The sequence below is a fragment of the Heterocephalus glaber genome, unplaced genomic scaffold (genome assembly GCF_053883595.1).
Source record: "Heterocephalus glaber isolate CG9 unplaced genomic scaffold, H.glaber_assembly_v1.0 deba00001504, whole genome shotgun sequence".
In the NCBI taxonomy this organism is placed as follows: Eukaryota; Metazoa; Chordata; class Mammalia; order Rodentia; family Bathyergidae; genus Heterocephalus; species Heterocephalus glaber.
In genome coordinates this window covers 3,940,553-3,958,620 of record NW_028258324.1, presented here as the reverse complement: position 1 = coordinate 3,958,620, position 18,068 = coordinate 3,940,553, and the positions used below count along the sequence as shown (strand labels likewise).

At 39.7% G+C, this 18,068-nt stretch overlaps 1 protein-coding gene across 10 annotated transcripts in view; it reads right to left on the bottom strand.

The window, feature by feature from the left end:
- Rbm6 (RNA binding motif protein 6) overlaps positions 1 to 18,068 on the bottom strand; it is a 107,314-nt gene that overhangs the window by 20,211 nt on the left and 69,035 nt on the right. For all 10 annotated transcript variants that reach the window (XM_021264762.2, XM_021264816.2, XM_004834072.4 and 7 more), the window contains one exon: positions 371 to 445. In XM_021264762.2, coding sequence (XP_021120421.2) covers positions 371 to 445 — 75 coding nt within the window. The remainder of the gene's footprint in view (positions 1 to 370; positions 446 to 18,068) is intronic.

Here is an 18,068-nt window from a genome sequence, read left to right as displayed (position 1 = left end):
TCCCAAACAACCAGCCTCTCCAAATCTACCTTTTCAACAATTCCCTTACCACCCCCTCCAGAAAGGCTGGCTGAGGTTGTAAGGATAACTGTTACTCTTTTTATAATCAACAGAAGCATTGGCATATGCCCATAAGAAAGTATATGTAATGTCAGTGCAGACATATGCCCAACATAATGTAGCACCTGAAAAACAGGAAATATGGATGACTTTGCCTTGACCTCCAGTTGAACTGAACTGAACTGAACCGAACCAAGAGAACAGAGCTTTGTCTTTGGCAATGCAATGGTAATGGGCAACATTCCTGAACATATGGAAGTCCTGCTATGCAGGATGCTTACTTCTATAGAAAGGAATTCTTGGTACTTACTCTTTTGCAGTACCAAAAATCCAAGTTTGGTACATACTCGAGAGTGATTTCTTTGTCATGGATCATTACAGTTCCCTGAAAGAAAAAGATTAAAACCATCAATATCAACCCAAGAGAAACAGAGATAGACAGAAAGGCACAGAGAGCCTTTCCAGTCTCCAAGCTGAAACATTTTGTAAGCTTATGCATCAGCAAAAGGAAATGGCTGTTTTAAGTCACAGACTTGGGGCAGTGTGGCAGAGAGAGCTTAAGCTTAGGGAAGGGAAGTAGGAGAAGGTGAATTCAGTCTTCGGCCTTGGCTCCAGCAGGCTGGGGTGCTGTCCTTGGGCAGGCAAGGCCCAGCCTACTCCTTCAGAGGTCATGCAGCGCACACTCATGAGTCCCAGACAAGTCCCCCACCTGGCTCACAAGCTAGTACACTATCAAGAAGAAAGCTCTTTCTTCTGCAGCTCAGAGGGTAATTCACATCTCTTTGGAGAGGCATAAGGTCTATAACTTTGGTGCCTAAACATTTTCTTTGGAATACTGAGTGCTTGGCAAAAGCACAAGGAGAAAGAGATCAACACTGAAGACAGGAAGGGGGAAGGTGGGCGTATTACTTTCTTATAGCAGTAAACTTGAGTGGCTGGTGGCAGCAGTAGTGGTGGTGACGGCAGCAGTAGCAAGATCACTCCAGCTTGAAGCCTACAAAATGAGCCAACCCTAAGAATCTGAAGAGCAACCACTGGCAAATAAGCCTTTGGGAAAGTGTGGTAGAGGAACAGGTACGAAAGGGATGCAATAAGCCTGCAGATATAGAGCTCTCTTGCTTTTTCATTTTGTACAAGTCACAAATTCTGTTTCATATCCAGAAAAAAAAATTAAGTTTTGTTTAATAAACACAAGCCAGCAGATTTGTGCTGGAGTACAGGGAAAAAATCTCTACGTACCAGCAAGGGACCCTCACACATACTTAAAAGTGAACTAACCAAGAATGTGACTCTAGGCCCCTGTGCTGTCTGTGCTCATTCTCCGCCCTCTAGGGTCCTCTGTGTCTCCTTAGACAGGGCCATGAGTTTTTACAAGTCATTTCTTTGCCACTGGACCTCAGTTTCTTGTTTGGATCTATACATCTGTCAAATAATGCTTTACTTCTCTGCTTTTCACACCAGAAAAGTCAAGAGAAATACGTTAGATTATTTTCTTGTCAAAACTAAAGGAAAACTGCCCACCTACCTAGGACTTAGAATCTGTTCTCCGGGAAACTGTTTTCTGGCTTGACCTCAAGGCTAAAGGACAACAACAATAAAAATTGCTAACATTTATTAAGTGCTTACTCAGAGCCAGAAACTGCTAAATTATGTTACTTAATCCCTGATAATCCCATGAAGTAATATTTCCACTTTACAGACGAGGAAACATGTTAAGAGGGGCCAGATCATCCAGCTGATAAAGGTCAGATCTGTAGTCATCAGGGACTGTAGAAAAGGACCTTCTGTCTCACTCAGCAATTCCTGCTCAATATTAAGATAGGTAATCTACTTCATGAACTAGTCAGGAAAGAAAGAAGATCTGCAAGCAGAAAGGATCAGGGATCTGTCAAGCTCTACACATGCAGGAGGTTGGTCAGTACAGCCCCATTCCAAGCACAAGGACAGTTGGATATAATTTAAGAGGAAGGGCTCTGGGCCAAGCTCCCTAAATTTGAATCCTGCCTCCACTCCATGATTTTCAGCAAGGCCCTTAATTTTGTGCTTTAGTTTCCTCATCTGTAAAGTGAGGATCACAGAACCTACTTGATAGGGTAAACACTATGGAAATACGGTACATGTAAAAAGCTTAGCATGGGAAATATAGTGAAGGCTCAATAAATGTTGACTACTTCAAGTCTAAGTACTCAAAAAAGGACTCACAATAGCAGATAAGAATACATAGGGTCAGACAATCACTCACTTTATCTTGTTTGGTGGGAGTATTTCATGATCCACTTCAAACTCCTCAAAGACTAAGCTTTCATAGAGAAAGGTCAATACACATCAGAACCATACTTTGTGTTAATTGTCAAACTGTTTTTATTATCAGCAGTAAACAGTATCTAGTACGAAAAAAGAGTTTATAAGCTTTTGTGGAATGAAAGGCTGAATACACTCAGCTATCTTTGGGGAAACAGAGACTTAGCACCAAGAGACTGTGGAGGAGGTATTGCTCTCATAGCATACATATGTACACCCAATCCAAAAACACGAGGGCTGTCATTTGAAAAGTGATCAGCAGTAACCACTAGAACAAGTAACACTGAATTTTAGTCAACTGCAAATTCTGATTTCACCACTTGGAAGCATCAGTACATTCAGGAATTTTTAAGGTAAGGAAAACTCAGACAACAAACACATTATTCCAATAGCTGTGGACACATAACCTTTTGTTGAGGGTGGTATATCAACTCAGATTCCCTTCATCTCAAGTGCTACAAAGGCAATGAGTTCTTATTCTTACAGAGTATCCTATAATTCAGGAAGCCTTTCTTTTCAACCTGGATATGGGTAGACATCAGGTTGCCAGTAAAACAGTGTGAAAGAATATGAAATGGTTTTAACGTTACTGATGAAAACCAGTTAATTATTCAAATAAGAATAAACAGTCACAGAAAAAATCTGAATAAGAATAAGACAGATTTGTCTATTATTTGATTCTCTCATTATTATCAAACACAGGTAGCTGGGATATACCAAGCACATGTATGACGCACACACGCGTGTATGTGTGTTTTGCAACCCTTCCCATTCCTACTAGGTCCTCTCTCCAGATTTCACAAAGCAGCAATCTGTCAGTGTCTCCCAAGGAACTAACCTGTGGGGAGATGGATTAAGAAACAGGTGGAATGACACAATCACTTTAAGTGGCTGGCCACTCCTGTCTACAATCTACTATCTTCACACATTAAAAATTTTATTTCTATCCAATTTGAAATACTGGATTATTAAGCTACTTAAGCAAAGGTACCATGAAAAGCACTCAAAACCATGAATTTGATTAACAGGTCTGGCTCCTAAAGAACCGTCAGGTTTTGTGGGTTTTTTTGGTACTAGGGATTGAACTCAGGACCTTGGGCTTGTGAGGAAGGCGGTGGAATCACTGAGCTACATCCCTGGCCCCATCACAGTTTTCTTTCTTTTTTTTTTTTTTGGTACCAGGGATCAAACTCGGGTCCTTGTGCTTGCAAGGCAGGTGGCGGAACCACTGAGCTAAATCCCTGGCCCCCTATCATAGTTTTGAAAGTAAAATCAAACATGTCCACTCCAGCAGTGTTAAGCTTAACTATTAGTTTGAAACCTGCTAAAATCCTCAAGTCCCAAGCTCTCATTTTGGCAGTTACCCATAGGTGTTTCTAAGTATATTCCAAGTAGTCATAACATGAAGCTGCAAAAAAGATATAGATATTTTTACTCCAGAATCAGAAAGCAACTCCTTATTCTCCACCACAAGGACACTGGGTCTGAGGGCTGAATTCAATATCTACATTCCTGTTTGCATCAGCTACCCTTAGAGACTTCACAACTCTTCTTCACGACTGTCAGTCTACAAGGACTTGTATCAGAGCTGAGACTACTATATGCATCTTTTGGCTCATAACCAACCTTCAAGGATTTTTAAGGTATAGGTAGTACAAGAGAAAATATACAGAAAAGTTAACTTCTGGCCAGAAGGTAGCTCTGTTTATCTGTTCAAGACTGCCAACTCAAGTTCAGTGCCAGTTATAATTTGTACTAAGAATACCACTGCTGGGTGATGTAATAGACTTTTCCCTTAAAGCTCAGGGACCAACAGGATTAAAAGATGGGGGGAAAAAGTAGATGTACCTTGTAAACAGAAGACTAAAAAACCAGCAATCCTCTTCATTGATTTGTTCTTCCGACACAGGATAGGAGAATTAGGTTTTGTGTTTTTTTTCCTTCCTTTTTTGGTACCAGGAATTGAACTCAAGAGCCTTGTGCTTGGTAGGTAGGTACTACAATGCTGAGCTACATCCCTGGCCCAAGAATTAGGTTATTGGTGGACGAGAACCAGTACTGTTTACCAGAGATAGTAATATTTATTCACAAAGCAATTTATAGTTTACATTATTCTTCACAAATGTCACCCCACCAGATCTTAAGCAGGGCATATATAAAGCCTATTTACACATAAGAAAGTATGGCTAGCATGTATGGAATAGCCTGCCTAAGATTATAGAGTTAGCTGACAATACATACAGCATAAGTCAAGTTTTCTTTTCACCCTATTGCTTTTCCTTGCGATTCATCATACTTATGATTTCTGATGAAGATATACAAGAAAAAGTCTGAAGAAATTTGCTGGGCATGGTGGTACATGTCTGTAATCCCACCACTTGGAAGCTGAGGGAGGACAACTGTGAATTAGAGGCCAGCCTGGGCTACATAGTGAGTTGAAGGATGGCTGGAACTACATAGCAAGACCCTGTCTCAAAAAACAAAACAAAAAAAATCCAAAAACAGACAATGGGACCATAGGGAATTTTTAGAGACTGCCATTAAAGGCTTTTCTTCTTGATAGCATTGCCAATCCTTCAAACTGGCTTGCTCAAGCTAGTCTTTCTGTCTTTTAACTCCCACAATTACTTTAGGTGTTGTTCCTAAGGCAAAGAGGGCTGCCAGTAAATGGCTGTTGCCAGGAGTTTCAAAAACAATGACAGCGAGATGGACATGGTGGTGCATGCCTGTAATCCTACCACTCAGGAGGCTGAGGCAAGAGGATCACAAATTCAAGTCCAGCCAGAACTACACATTGATACGTCTCAAAACACCAAATAAAAAAAGAACTATGACAGTAAAACAAACCTAGGAAAAGAGCAAAGTGAGAGAAACAAAAAATAACAGCTTTAAAATAGATGAGAGTTATTTATGTGTGACTGTGTGTGCTTTGTTTTGTTGGGTTTGTTTGCAGTACTCATGCTAGGCAAGCACTCTATCACTAAGCTACATTTTCAGTCCTTTTTTTTTTTTCTATTTTGAGACAGTCTTGCTAAGTTGCCTAGCTTGACCTCGAACTTGCAATTCTTTTGCCTCAATCTCCTGAGTAGCTGGGATTATAGACCTGTGCCTCCATCTCTAGGTGAGAATTTTTTATGGAACTCTTTTGTATAAAGTAGTCAGGCTCATTCTTTATGAATGCAAGGATATGTTATAGTTCAAATGTTCTGTAAAACCTACTATTTCCAAAGGCCAAAGCCAAATGAGACAAAGGAAAAAGAAGAGGAAAGGGAAAAAGGAGGGAAATATAGATAAGGAATCCTGAAACATAAAGAATGTCTTGAGGCAGGTTTATAGCTGGGTCTATTGGCTTCTTCTATGCTCTCTGCTTAAACTGAACTTTTACAGAACAGGAAGTAAACTGTTCTTAGAGAATCCAGAAGATGAAGCCCATATAGGCTCTCTACTGGAAAAAAATCAATTCCATTTCAGGGTAGTCTTTTTTTTGGGGGGGGGGAGACTGGGTCTTCTTGCTATGTAGTTCAGGCTGGTCTGGAACTTGTGGTGATCCTCCTGCCTCAGCCTCCCAAGTGCTGGGATTACAGGCATGTACTGCCAGGCCTGTTGAGGGGCCTGGTTTAAAGTTGAGGGGTAAGGAGTTAGTTTTTTGAGACAAGGTCTTGCTATGCAGTTCAGGCTGGCCTTGAACTCATTCACTATGTAGTAAAGGTTGGCCTTTAGCTCACCTCCATCTTCTTGCCTCAGCTTTCTGAGTGCTGGGGATTATCAGTGTGTGCCACCACACCCAACCAAAACCAAATATTTTTATCTATCTGATCAGTTTATGTGGCATCATCAGCAATCTGCATTAAACTAAAACTTTATTTGTGCTTTTTGAAGTAAAATGGCCAGCCTATGCTATATTGAGTACCACCTACCACAGTCAGAGCTGGGTTTCAAGATAAATTTGTTTCAAGGAATATAATACTCTTGAAGCCAGGCATGACATATGGGAATTTAATTATCTTATCTTATTTTGCTTTTTTGCAGTAATGGGGACAGAATTCAGGAGCTCTGCATCAAGCTACAGCTTCAGCCTTACTTACTTACTTACTTATTTATTTATGGTACCAGGGATGGAACTTGGGATCTTGTGCTTGTGAGGCAGGCAGAGGAAACACTGAGCTAAATCCCTGGCCCAGCCCTTTTTAATTTTTGACACAAGGTCTCACTAAGTTTCTAAATTGGCCAGGTTGTCTCAGCCTCCCTATATGTTGGGATTACTAACATTTATTTTAAGGTAAGATTCTAGTTCTTCTAGAAAATGTCATAAAAGAAAATCAGTGAGCTACTAGTCTTGAAGATAATTCCATTAATTTAGCTTTATGAAGACAGAAATAGACTTTCCATGTTCAAATGGGAAGGGGAACAAGGGAAGAGGTAGGGAAAAAGGAAGGAAGGGACAAGGGAATAAAGTGAAAATAGAAGGAAAAAATGGAAACAAAGCTTTTGTACATGGGCGGGGTGGGGACTCGGGTGGGGGGGATGAGATAAAATAAAATTAAGAAAAAACCCTGAGAACCCTTCCTCACTGTTGGTGGGAGTGTACACTGGTGCAACCACTATGGAAATCAATATGGAGATACCTCAAACAACTAGGATTAGAAGTCCCATTTGACCCAGTTATTCCTCTGCTGGGTGTCTTCCCAAAAGAATTAAAAGAATCACACCACGGTGATATATGCTCACTCATGTCTATGGCGGCACAGTTTGTAATAGCTAAAACTTGGAAACAGCCCAATTGCCCATCAACTGGAGACTGGATAAAGAAGATGTGGTTTCTTTCTAAGTTGGAGTACTACCCTGCCATAATGAACAAGAAACTAGAGACACAGCTAAGTGGATGCACACTGAGGCCATATTCTTAAGTGAAATAAATAGGACACACACGTGTAAATACCGAATAATTTCTCTAGTGTGAAAAACTAAAAGTGTAAATAAGGATCAAAATGTATAATTGATATTGTGTAATAGGAAGAAAAGGTCTAAAGGAGTACGGGAAGTGGGAGGGGTAGGGAAAAGCAAAGAAGGGAAAGGAAAAATTACAAGAAAAGGAAAAAATGGAAACAAAGTCTTTGTAAATAGGAAAGGGCGGAGGGGGTGAAGGAAGGGCAGGGGATTGGGGAAAAAATAAGAATCAAGATATGTCATGTAAAGGTACAAGATCCCAATGATGACTATAACTGTATTGCATATCTAAAATATACCAATAAACTTAATGGGAAAAAAAAATAAGAAGAGGGCCAGGGATTTAGCTCAGTGGCACTGCACCTCCCTCACAAGCACAAGGTTCTGAGTTCAATCCCCGGTACCAAAAAACCCCAAAACAAACAAACAAACAAAAAACCTGAGAGGGCTGCATATTTAGCTCAGTGGTTTTGCCACCTGCTGCGCAAGCTCAAGGACCCGAGTTCGATCCCCGGTACCGGAAAATAAAAAACAACCAAAAACCTGAGAAGAATAGACTTTACTACCAAGGAATCTATAACACTCTCACATTCTAAGATTTCATTTAGTTTGTATTAGTGTCAAAAACAAAGAGAAAATATATAAACAGACCAAATGAATAAGCAAGTAGTGGTTTCCCTTCCTTTTTTTTTAAGCAAAACATTTATTGGTACATTTTAGATACACATAATGATAATATTCATCACAGGGAATTTGTACCAGCACACTATACATTTTGTTTCTTTTCCCCCCATTCTCCTCACTCCCTTATGTACAAGAGTTTTGTTTCCATTTTTTCCTTCAATTTTCTCTTTTTTTTTTTCTTGTCCCTTCTTTCCTTTCCCCCTCCCTCCTTTATCCTGGGTTTCATTTCCTACTTTGTTACTTACAGTCAATTATAGTCCACAAATATTAAATGGAAATTTCCAGAAATAATTCCTAAATTTTAAATTGCATGCCATTTTGAGTAGTGATGAATCTCCCACTGCACTGCTCCATCCTTTCTGACATATGAACCACTTCTTTGTTCAGTGTTTCCATACTGTGCATACTTCTTGGCCATTAGACTCAGTCACCATCTCAGTTATCAGATCCACCATCTCAGTATAACAGCACTTATGTTCAAGGAACCCTTACTTTACTTAAAAATGGCCCCAAACACTAAAATAGAAATACAGGCAATCTGGATATACTTTTTAATAGCTATAAACTACTAGTTTTTAATTATTTTCAGAAATTTTAAAGACAGAATCTTACTATATAATCCAGACTGGCATGGTGACTCTCCTGCCTCAGCCTCTTCAGTGCTAAGTGTGTGCCATCATGCCCAACTGGAAGATGTCAATTTAACAAGGAAAGAATAAAAACCATATGCTGAGGCTGCAAAGGTTGGTAGTTAAGAATGAATCTTCTAACCATGAAACTGTGTCAGAAAAAGAAATTTGTGTCAGTTATGCTGTTGCTCCTCAAACTGCAAAAATTAAGCCTGTGGTGCTTAGTTAAGACAGGAAAGGCATTAAATTTGTATGTGTATATAGAGAATGTGAAAAAGCATTGTATGTGCAGGGCTTAGTACTACCTTCAGTTGTAGGTGTCCCCGGAGGTTTTGGGACACATGCTTTGCAGGTTAGAGGGGACTACAATAACCAAGACAACCAAAGGAAGCCAGGAGCAGTGATGCACTCCTATATTTCAAACTACACAGAAGGCTGAACAAGAGAGTCACTTGAGTGTAGGAGTTCAGGCCAACCTGGTCACACTGTGAGACTGTCTCAAACAGAACAGAATAGAACAGGCCATGGGTCTATTACAGACACTGAACCTCCCAGGCAGATAGGGCACTCAGCAAATTCCTCCACTACAGACATCTCATTAAGAAGAAACATTCTGGCCGGGGATTTAGCTCAGTGGTTTGGGCGCCTGCCTCCCAAGCACAAGGTCCCAAATTCAATCCCCAGTACCAAAAAAAAAAAAAAAAAAAAGAAGAACCATTCTAGGGCCCAGGATTTAGCTCAATGGTGCCACCGTCTGTCTTGCAAGTGCAAGGTCCCGAGTTCAAGGCCCAGCTATTAGCACTAAAATAAAAACCTGCTCCATTAAAAGTCTTGAAACTTTGAGCCTTATAATTTTGTCATTTAGATTAATATTTTACCTAATGTTTATGAAGACCTGAGCCTATTTCTCACATTAATAAATTGTTTACATAGATATGACCTTGGTGGAAGTAGACAATTACATCTGAACATATTTTACTGATAATCCTCAGAATTCCCCTCAGAATTCAGGGTTCTATAACCTCTGACTTATTTTTCCTCCTCTTTCCTCAGTTGGTTCCAATCACACAGCAATGAATATACAATACTCATAACAAAGTAGAATACACATACATAGACATACGATACAGTAACAATTATCTCAGTTAACCCTAAAATAATTACAAGGTATGCAAGGCAAGAGTTTTCAGTCCAGATGAAAGAGAACCTGTGTCCTATCACAATCACACCCTCAACACACTGCGTGAAGGGCAGCTGATACTATCATCTCTATAATATTCCTATATTTTCAGGTGACTACTGTTTAGTTCTCTGGCTTATTTCTTCTGGAAAAGGTCAACTCTTAATTCAACATCTAGGCATGCTTCATTACTGCAATCTTGAAGCTGAGTCAGCATGGAGGGTGTGAAATCAGTGTGGAAAATGTAAAGCTTTCTAATTTGCTTTGTTTATTGAATAATAAAATCAAACCACTTTTTATTATTGAGCTGACTGCAGGAAGTGGTAGGGAACAGGCAAACTTAGGCTTACTTGTCCTCAGATGCTGCACAGGCCACCCTGCTAAGTCCATCTCAAAGGCTGCACTGCACTCTGCAGGAATCCCCAAAGAAGTAGCATTTATTCTTGAGGTTTCACAATTATTTCTACTAGCTCTTTATATATTACCTTCCACCCAGAACCTTGGCTTTTTTTGAAAGGTGTCTCTAGGTTATCTGGCTCAAATATCTTTGCTCAGACAGAGAGCCCTGCTGACTTACTTTCTTCAGTAACAGCATTTTGAAAAGATGATTAAATGCAGAGCAACTGGACTTCTGAACACACACTGTTCAATCGACACTTTAGTGAGGTCACCACCCACCGTGTTTTTTTTTTTTCCTAGGCAAAATGCTACAGACCCAATGCCACTCAGAAGATACAAGACTAAGGAGGAAAAAAGATACAAGACTAAAAATGAAAGCATCAAGTCAGAAAAGGTCCACTGGGAGAAGAGGTTAGCCTTAATTCTTTTTGGTCCACTCATTTTCACATGAAATAACACAGAGAATTATGGAATTCAGCCCCTGACAAAAATGAGGGACGGCTTTTCATATTTAAGACATAATAAAGTTAAACAAGTCTATATTTAGAAAGAAACATTTGCGGAGCTGTAATATCAGGACCTGCTAGCTACTGCAACAGATACAAACAGAGTGAGAGAATGAACCTTTCACAAAGCAAAATTCTATGGTACTCCAGGTATTTGGGAGAAGAGAGAGTCAAGAGGTCACTAACAATGTCCCAGCTGGAGCTGCTGCCTAGTTACAAATGCACAGCTCACAGTCATCAAGAAACTTTTCTAATCATACCTGCAAGTCTTGGCAATCTGTTAGAACCTTAACAAGTGGGTGCCTTTAAATATTGTCTAACCTAAGATATAGCATTCACTGTACTAAAAAAGCAAGTTTTATAGTTAGACTACATGATCATTTGAATAAAAATTTAATGATTATATAATTAGTGAAATGATTACATAATTGAAAATTTCTCTTCATAAGAAAAACTGGGATGCGGCTGGGGATTTAGCTCAGTGGTTCTGCCGCCTGCCTCACAAGCGCAAGGACCCGAGTTCGATCCCTGGTACCAAAAAAAAAAAAGGAAAAACTGGGAAAAACACATTTAAAAATTGATGGCTTTGACTAGGGATTTAGCTCTGTGGTGCCGTGCCTGCCTTGCAAGTGCAAGATCCTGAGTTTGATCCCTTGTACCAGGGAAAAAACAAAAACAAAATAAAAAAAAACTAGGGGTGGGGGGGACAGGATTGGATGGACTGACAGCCTTGAGCAGTATTAGGAAGGATCTTGAAGTTTCCATTACACAGAGTAACCTGCATGTCTGGATCTTCCAACTTTGTGTTCAGTTCTCTTGAAAGACTATGTGTTTAAAAAAAAATGTGTTATGAAGTATAAACCAATTTCAAGTATTTACAACATTACAAAACACAGCTGGCTCCTCTCTAAGAGTTTCAGTATTCTGATATTATTCTTTCTTTTGGGATGATTTACAGAATTCTGTAAGTTTTTAAACAATGTCTTCTTTGCTCTTTTCTATAACACCTCCTCATCTCTCCCAAATTACATCAGATAGAAAAACATGTATATTCTTTTTAAACATGCAGCCAGGAGTGGCGGTGCTTGCCTGCAATATTAGCATTTGGGATGCTGAGGCAGGAGGATTACTGCTAGTTAGAAGGCAGCCTGGTCTAAATAGTGAGTTCAAGGTCAGCATTAACTACTACATAGTGAGACCCTGCCTCAAAAACCCCAAAACAAACAAAAAACAAAACAACAAAAAATAAATAACAACTTCTATCTGAGCAACTGAGCATAAGCCCTTCAGCAGTACACAAAACCTAGTAATGTTCTCATAAACATTATGTTTTAAAGGGGGAGAATAATAAAAAGCACACTTGTAAAGAAGAAGCATATATTGAGCTGGGCACAGTGGCACATACCTGTAATCCCAGTACTCTGGGAAGATGAGGCAGGAGGAGCACAAGTTTGAGTCATCTGGGCAACTTAGTAAAGGCCCTATCTCAAGAAAAAAAATTCTTTTTAAAGGCTGGAGAATATAGCTCAGTTATTAAGGCTCTGGGTGCAATCCCTAGTACTGGGGTAGGGAGGCATACTGGGCTGGGGATGTAGGTCACAGTAGAGAATTTGCCTAGGACATATGAAGCCCAAGTTCAACTCTAGGACTTAAAAAAAAAAAAAAAAAGCAGCACATGGCAGTACCTGAAATTACTATTTTTAGTGATGCTGGGGACTGAACTCAGGGCCTTGTACATGGTAGGGTTGTGCTCTACCACTGAGCTACACCCTCAGTCCCACTATCTGAAATTCTTATCAGAAGTATAGAATGAAAAGCATTCACTAACACTTCTAAAAATGAAATAAAAGGATAGTGAGAAACTTTGTATGTGGAGGTGGACCATGTTGACGGTTTTCCAAATACAAAGTGTGCTATGAACAACATATACAATAAACAAAGATGGAGGTAACCCAGAGGAGAAAATAAGTCTGAAAGTAAATAAGGATATTGCTGGGCATGGTGGGGTAGACCTCTAATCTCTGCACTTGGGAGGCTGAGGCAGGAGGATCACCATGAGTTTGATGCCAGCCTGGGCTACACTGTGAGTACAAGGCCAGTCTGAATTACAAAGCAAGACCCTGTCTCAAAAAATAAAAATAAATAAAATAAAATCAGAGTAGTCTTATTCTTGCTAAAATGGGCCTAGCAGAAATTCTGGTGCTTTCAGATAGGAGGTATTCTGCCTGATCCCTGTACATTTACATATAATAAGATTTAGAACAACTTATTTAGAAAAATTACATCCAAAGTTGCCAGATAATAATATGTGGTCTTCTGTCATACTGTAACATAGCTTGTAAATCTACTGTAAGTCAAACTTCAGATAGACATTAATTTTGATCTGGTCCAAAGCATAGTTGTTGTTTTTTTGGTACCGGGGATCGAACTCAGGACCTTGTGCTTGCCAGGCAGGTACAGCACCACTGAACTACATCCCCAGCCTGCAAAGCATAGTTTTAGTTACTAGTCGTAAGTGTATGGGTCATTTCAAGGGATATAAAAACAGAACTGCATATTTTCATTATATTTTATTTTCATTGTATTTTATTTATATATTTAGCATTATAAAATTATAAGAACAATTAAGATTTGGAAGGGCCAGGGATTTAGCTCAGTGGTTTCGCCACCTGCCTCAAAAGGGCAAGGTCCTGAGTTCAATCTCTGGTACAAAAAAAAAAAAAAAAAAAAAAGATTTGGAGAAAATAAATTCTATAACCTAAAAGAATTTGGAGTCTGGATTTGTATTTTTTTTTTTTTTTTGTATTGGGGATTGAACTCGGGTCCTTGCGCTTGTGCAGCAGGCAGCGAAACCACTGAGCTAAATCCCTGGCCCTGGAGTCTGGATTTGAATTTGAAAAAATTAAGAGACTCTTAGTCTACCAACGTCTATTTACTTCCTTTTCATTGGGGATAAATCTCTGAATCTTTATCTTTTTCTTTTGCCCTTCTTGCAGCACTGGGGATTGAAAATAGGGCCTTCACGCTGAACTGAATCCCCATCTTTTTAAATTTCCGAGACAGTTCTGTTAAGTTCCTCAACTGCCCAAACTGGGCTTGAACTTTCTATCCTTCTGCCTCAGCACCCCAAAGTGCTGGGTTTACAGACAGACACCACCACACCCAGCTTCAACTTCTCAAGCTTTCATTAGACACATAGTGTCCTGGAATAATGGAGCTATCCTCCCACCTTACAGCTAAATGTAGCTGTAACTAAATTTTGATTCACTGAACATAAGCATAAGTAATGCTTGCAAAGTCTAAGAAGCATCCTTAACGAGGAGGCCCATTTTCATTTCTCTTTCTTTCCATGGGTAGGCAAGACAAATGATCAGTCAACTTTTCTTTGACAAAGGGGCCAAAACTACCTGTTGGAAGAAAGATAGCTTCTTTAGCAAATGGTGCTGGGAAAACTGGGAATGCATATGTAAAACATTAAAGCTAGACCCATAATTCTCACCAAATGCTAGACTAAAATCAAAATGGGTCAAAATCTAAATATTAAAACAGGAACAATCTTCTGAAAGATAAAATTGCTAAAACTCTTGAAGATACAAGCATAGGCAAGAACTTTCTGAACAGAACTCCGATTGCACAAGAAATACTATAACATCAAGAATCAAATGAGAGCCTGGTGTGTTGGCACATGTCTGTAATCCCAGCACTCCAAGAAGCTGAAACCCTAGTTCAAAACAAAAAACAAAAAACAAACAAATGAATATAAATTAGTACAGTAAAAATACCATGGAAATCAATACAGAGATTCCTCAAAAAACTAAACATAAAAATTCCATTTGACCCAGCTATTCCCTTTCCAGGTATCGACATATTACAGTGATACATGGATACCCATGTTTATAGCAGCACAATTCAGAACAGCGAAATCTTGGAAGTGGCCTAGTAATGAAAAAAGCAAAACCACAATAGACACTGATGAAATCCAGATCATTTGTAGTGACTACAAAAAACTGTACCCCAACAAATTGGAGGATATTGGAGAAATGGACAAATTTGTCCATTAATAGATGAATAGAAAAAAACATGGCATTTATACATAATGGAATACTCTGTGCTATAAAAAAGGATAAATTTTGGCCGGGGATTTAGCTCAGTGGTTCCATCACCTGCCTTGCAAGCATAAGGTCCCGAGTTCGATCTCTGGTACCACAAAATATTTTATTTTATTTTATTTTTTGGTACCAGGGATCAAACTCAGGTCCTTGAGCTTGAGTAGCAGGTGGCAAAACCACTGAGCTAAATCCCCGGCCCCACCAAAAAAAAAAAAAAAAAAAAAAAAAGGATAAATTTGTGTCATATGTAGGAAAATGGATGTACCTTGAGATGTACCTTTTTTAGTGTTAGCTATTCCTGTTTTTTGGTTTTTTTTTTTTGGTACTGGGGATCAAACTTGAGTCCTTGCTCTTGTGCAGCAGGTGGCAAAACCACTGAGCTAAATCCCCGGCCCGAGATGTGCCTTTTTAAAAAAATTTTTTTAAATTTTTTGGTGCGGAGGATTGAACTCGGGACCTTGAGCTTGCAAGGCAGGCGCCAGAACCACTGAGCTAAATCCCCAGCCCCAAGAACGTAATGTTGAGTAAAATAAATCACACACACAAGCTTAAATATTGTATGGTTTCTTTCATACAAGACCAATGTATAAATAAATAAAAGAAAAATAAAAGACTAATAATAGGAAACAGGGAGATAGAACTTTTGTAAAGAGGAAAGGGATCAAGGGAGGGAGGGAAAGGGAAAGAAGAAGGGGACATGAAAAGAATGTGTCTGTACATGTAACAACACCCCACAATGAATGCAATCATTATGTGCCACAAACATCTACTAATAAAAATAAAAATTCTGAAAAAGATAATTAGATAGAAACCTAATAGAAGTACCATAACTTAGCCGGGCATGTTGCCTCAGCCTATAATCCCAACACTTGTGGGGCTGAGGCAGGAGGATCACAGCAAGTTTGAAGCCAACCTGGACTACACAGTGAGTTCAAAGCCACTCTGAACTACATATTGAGACCATGTCTCAACAAAAAACAAAAAAACAAACAAAAAAAACCCCTGTGCCTGCCTTGCAAGTGCAAGGTCCTGAGTTCCATCCCTAGTACCCCTCCAAAAAAACCCCACAACCTAGAATATTAGGAGGTTACTTAGGAAGCCAAGAATCTTCTATATTCTGCATAAATTAAACAGATCACTAAGGAGCCGGGGTGGAAGTCCATGCCTATAATTCCAGCACTCTTGGAGGGTGAGGCAGGAGGACTGCATGTTTGACCCTTGCCTATGCAACTTAGTGACTTAGCAAAAATCCAGTCTCAAAAATTAAAATAAGTGCAGGTGGGGTGGGGTGAGCTAGGGATGTAGCTCAGTGGAACTCAGGGGCCTTGGGTTTATTCCCCAGTATCAATCAATCAATAAAAATTTCAAATGGCGGTGGTGTATGCCTGTAATCCCAGCACTTGGAAGGCTGAGGCAGGAGGATTACCATGATTTCGAGGCCATCCTGGGCTGTTTAGTGAGGTCAAGGCCAGGATGAACTACATAGCGAGACCTTGTCTCACAGAATGAACAGAATGAATGGAAGGAAGGAAGGAAGGAAGGAAGGAAGGAAGGAAGTCAGTCATTTAATGATTGGCTCTGGGCAGGAGAACATGCAATATATGGAAGAAACTTAGCTGTTCAACTATCAGGGAACAACTAGTCCTTGATATGCTCAAAACACAAATAAGAAAGATTGATCCAGATCCACAGCATCAAGTACTTCAAGATATCTGGTTAAAAAAGCAAATAGCTGGGCATGGTGTTGCAGGTCTATACATCCAGCACTCAGGAAGCTGAGAGGAAGATCACAAGTTCAACCTCACCTGGGCAATTTAGTGTTGTAGGTCTATAAATCTAGCATTCAGGAGACTGAGAGCAGGAAGGTCACAAGTTCAAGCCCAACCTGGGCAATTTAGTGATTTAGTGAGAACTTGTCTTAAAAAGAAAAAAAAATTTAAAAGGGCTAGGGATATTGCTCAGTACAAAGGCCCTAGGTTCAATCCCCAGTACAAAAGAAAAAAAAAAAAGCCACAGAATGGCAATGTAATTAACTGCAAGCTTCCAAACCAGAACTGAAACCTGGCCATCTGATCTGTAAGGATTCCAAGATGGGGAGACACAGGCTATGTATCTGGGGAGAGTTGGAGGTCAAAAGCTAAAATCTTTGTGTGTGTTTTTTTTGGGTACCAGGGATCGAACTCGGGTCCTTGCGCTTGACAGGCAGGTGGTGGAACCACTGAGCTAAATCTCCGGCTAAAGCTAAAATCTTCAGCATTCCTAATCTTGTGTATATACCTATTATGGTTTGTGTCTAGATGTCCCCCAAAGCCTCATGTGCTCACAGGCTTTTGCAGAGGTGGCTTGATCTAGAGTGTGATGCTAGAACCAATTCATGATGCAATGCTAGGTTCAAGGGCACTAGGATTAAGGGTGTGAGTGCTACCCATCCAAGTAGTCTGAATAAGATAAAAGAGGCAGAAAGATACTGTTAAATTCCCTTGTTGCTTTGCTACCTTTGGTCCACCATGAACTGTTGCCACTCTGCCACCCTGCCTTGGGGCCAGCCAATTATGGACTGAAACCTCTATTATCTGTGGGCTTTTTAAACCCTTTCCCTTTTAACTTTGGGGGTCGGGTATTTTGTCTCAGCAGTGAGAGAAAAGAAACTGACACAATACCAATGAGAATTCCAAATGTGTTCATATAAAAATTTGTACATGTGTTCATAGCAGGAATACTCATAACGGACACAAGTTGAAATAACTCAAATGGCTATTATCTAAATAGCAGATTTTAAAAATGTGGTATACCCTTATAAAGGAATTCAACCACAAAAAGGAATGAAATATTGATTCATACTGTAACATGAAGCTAGAAAATACTGTACTAAGTGAAAGAAGTCAGTCACAAAAGACCACATGGTATATGATTCCATGTGCAGTGGTACCAAGTGGAATTAACTTCATGAACTGAAGCACCACTGTACATAAAATGTCCATAGGGGTGGGGATTTAGCTCAGTGGTGCTGCCGCCTGCCTCTGCCTCAAAAGTGCAAGGTCATGAGTTCCATCCCTGGGGCTAAATCCCTGGCCCCTGTAAAACCACTTTCAAAGGGTGAATTTTATGATATGTGGATATTATTTTAATTAATAAGCAAACCAAAAATAAAATAAGCAAACCAAAACAAAAAAATAAAAAAAGAGCTGTAAGGGGCCGGGGATTTAGCTCAGTGGTTTCGCCGCCTGCTGCGCAAGTGCAAGGACCCGAGTTC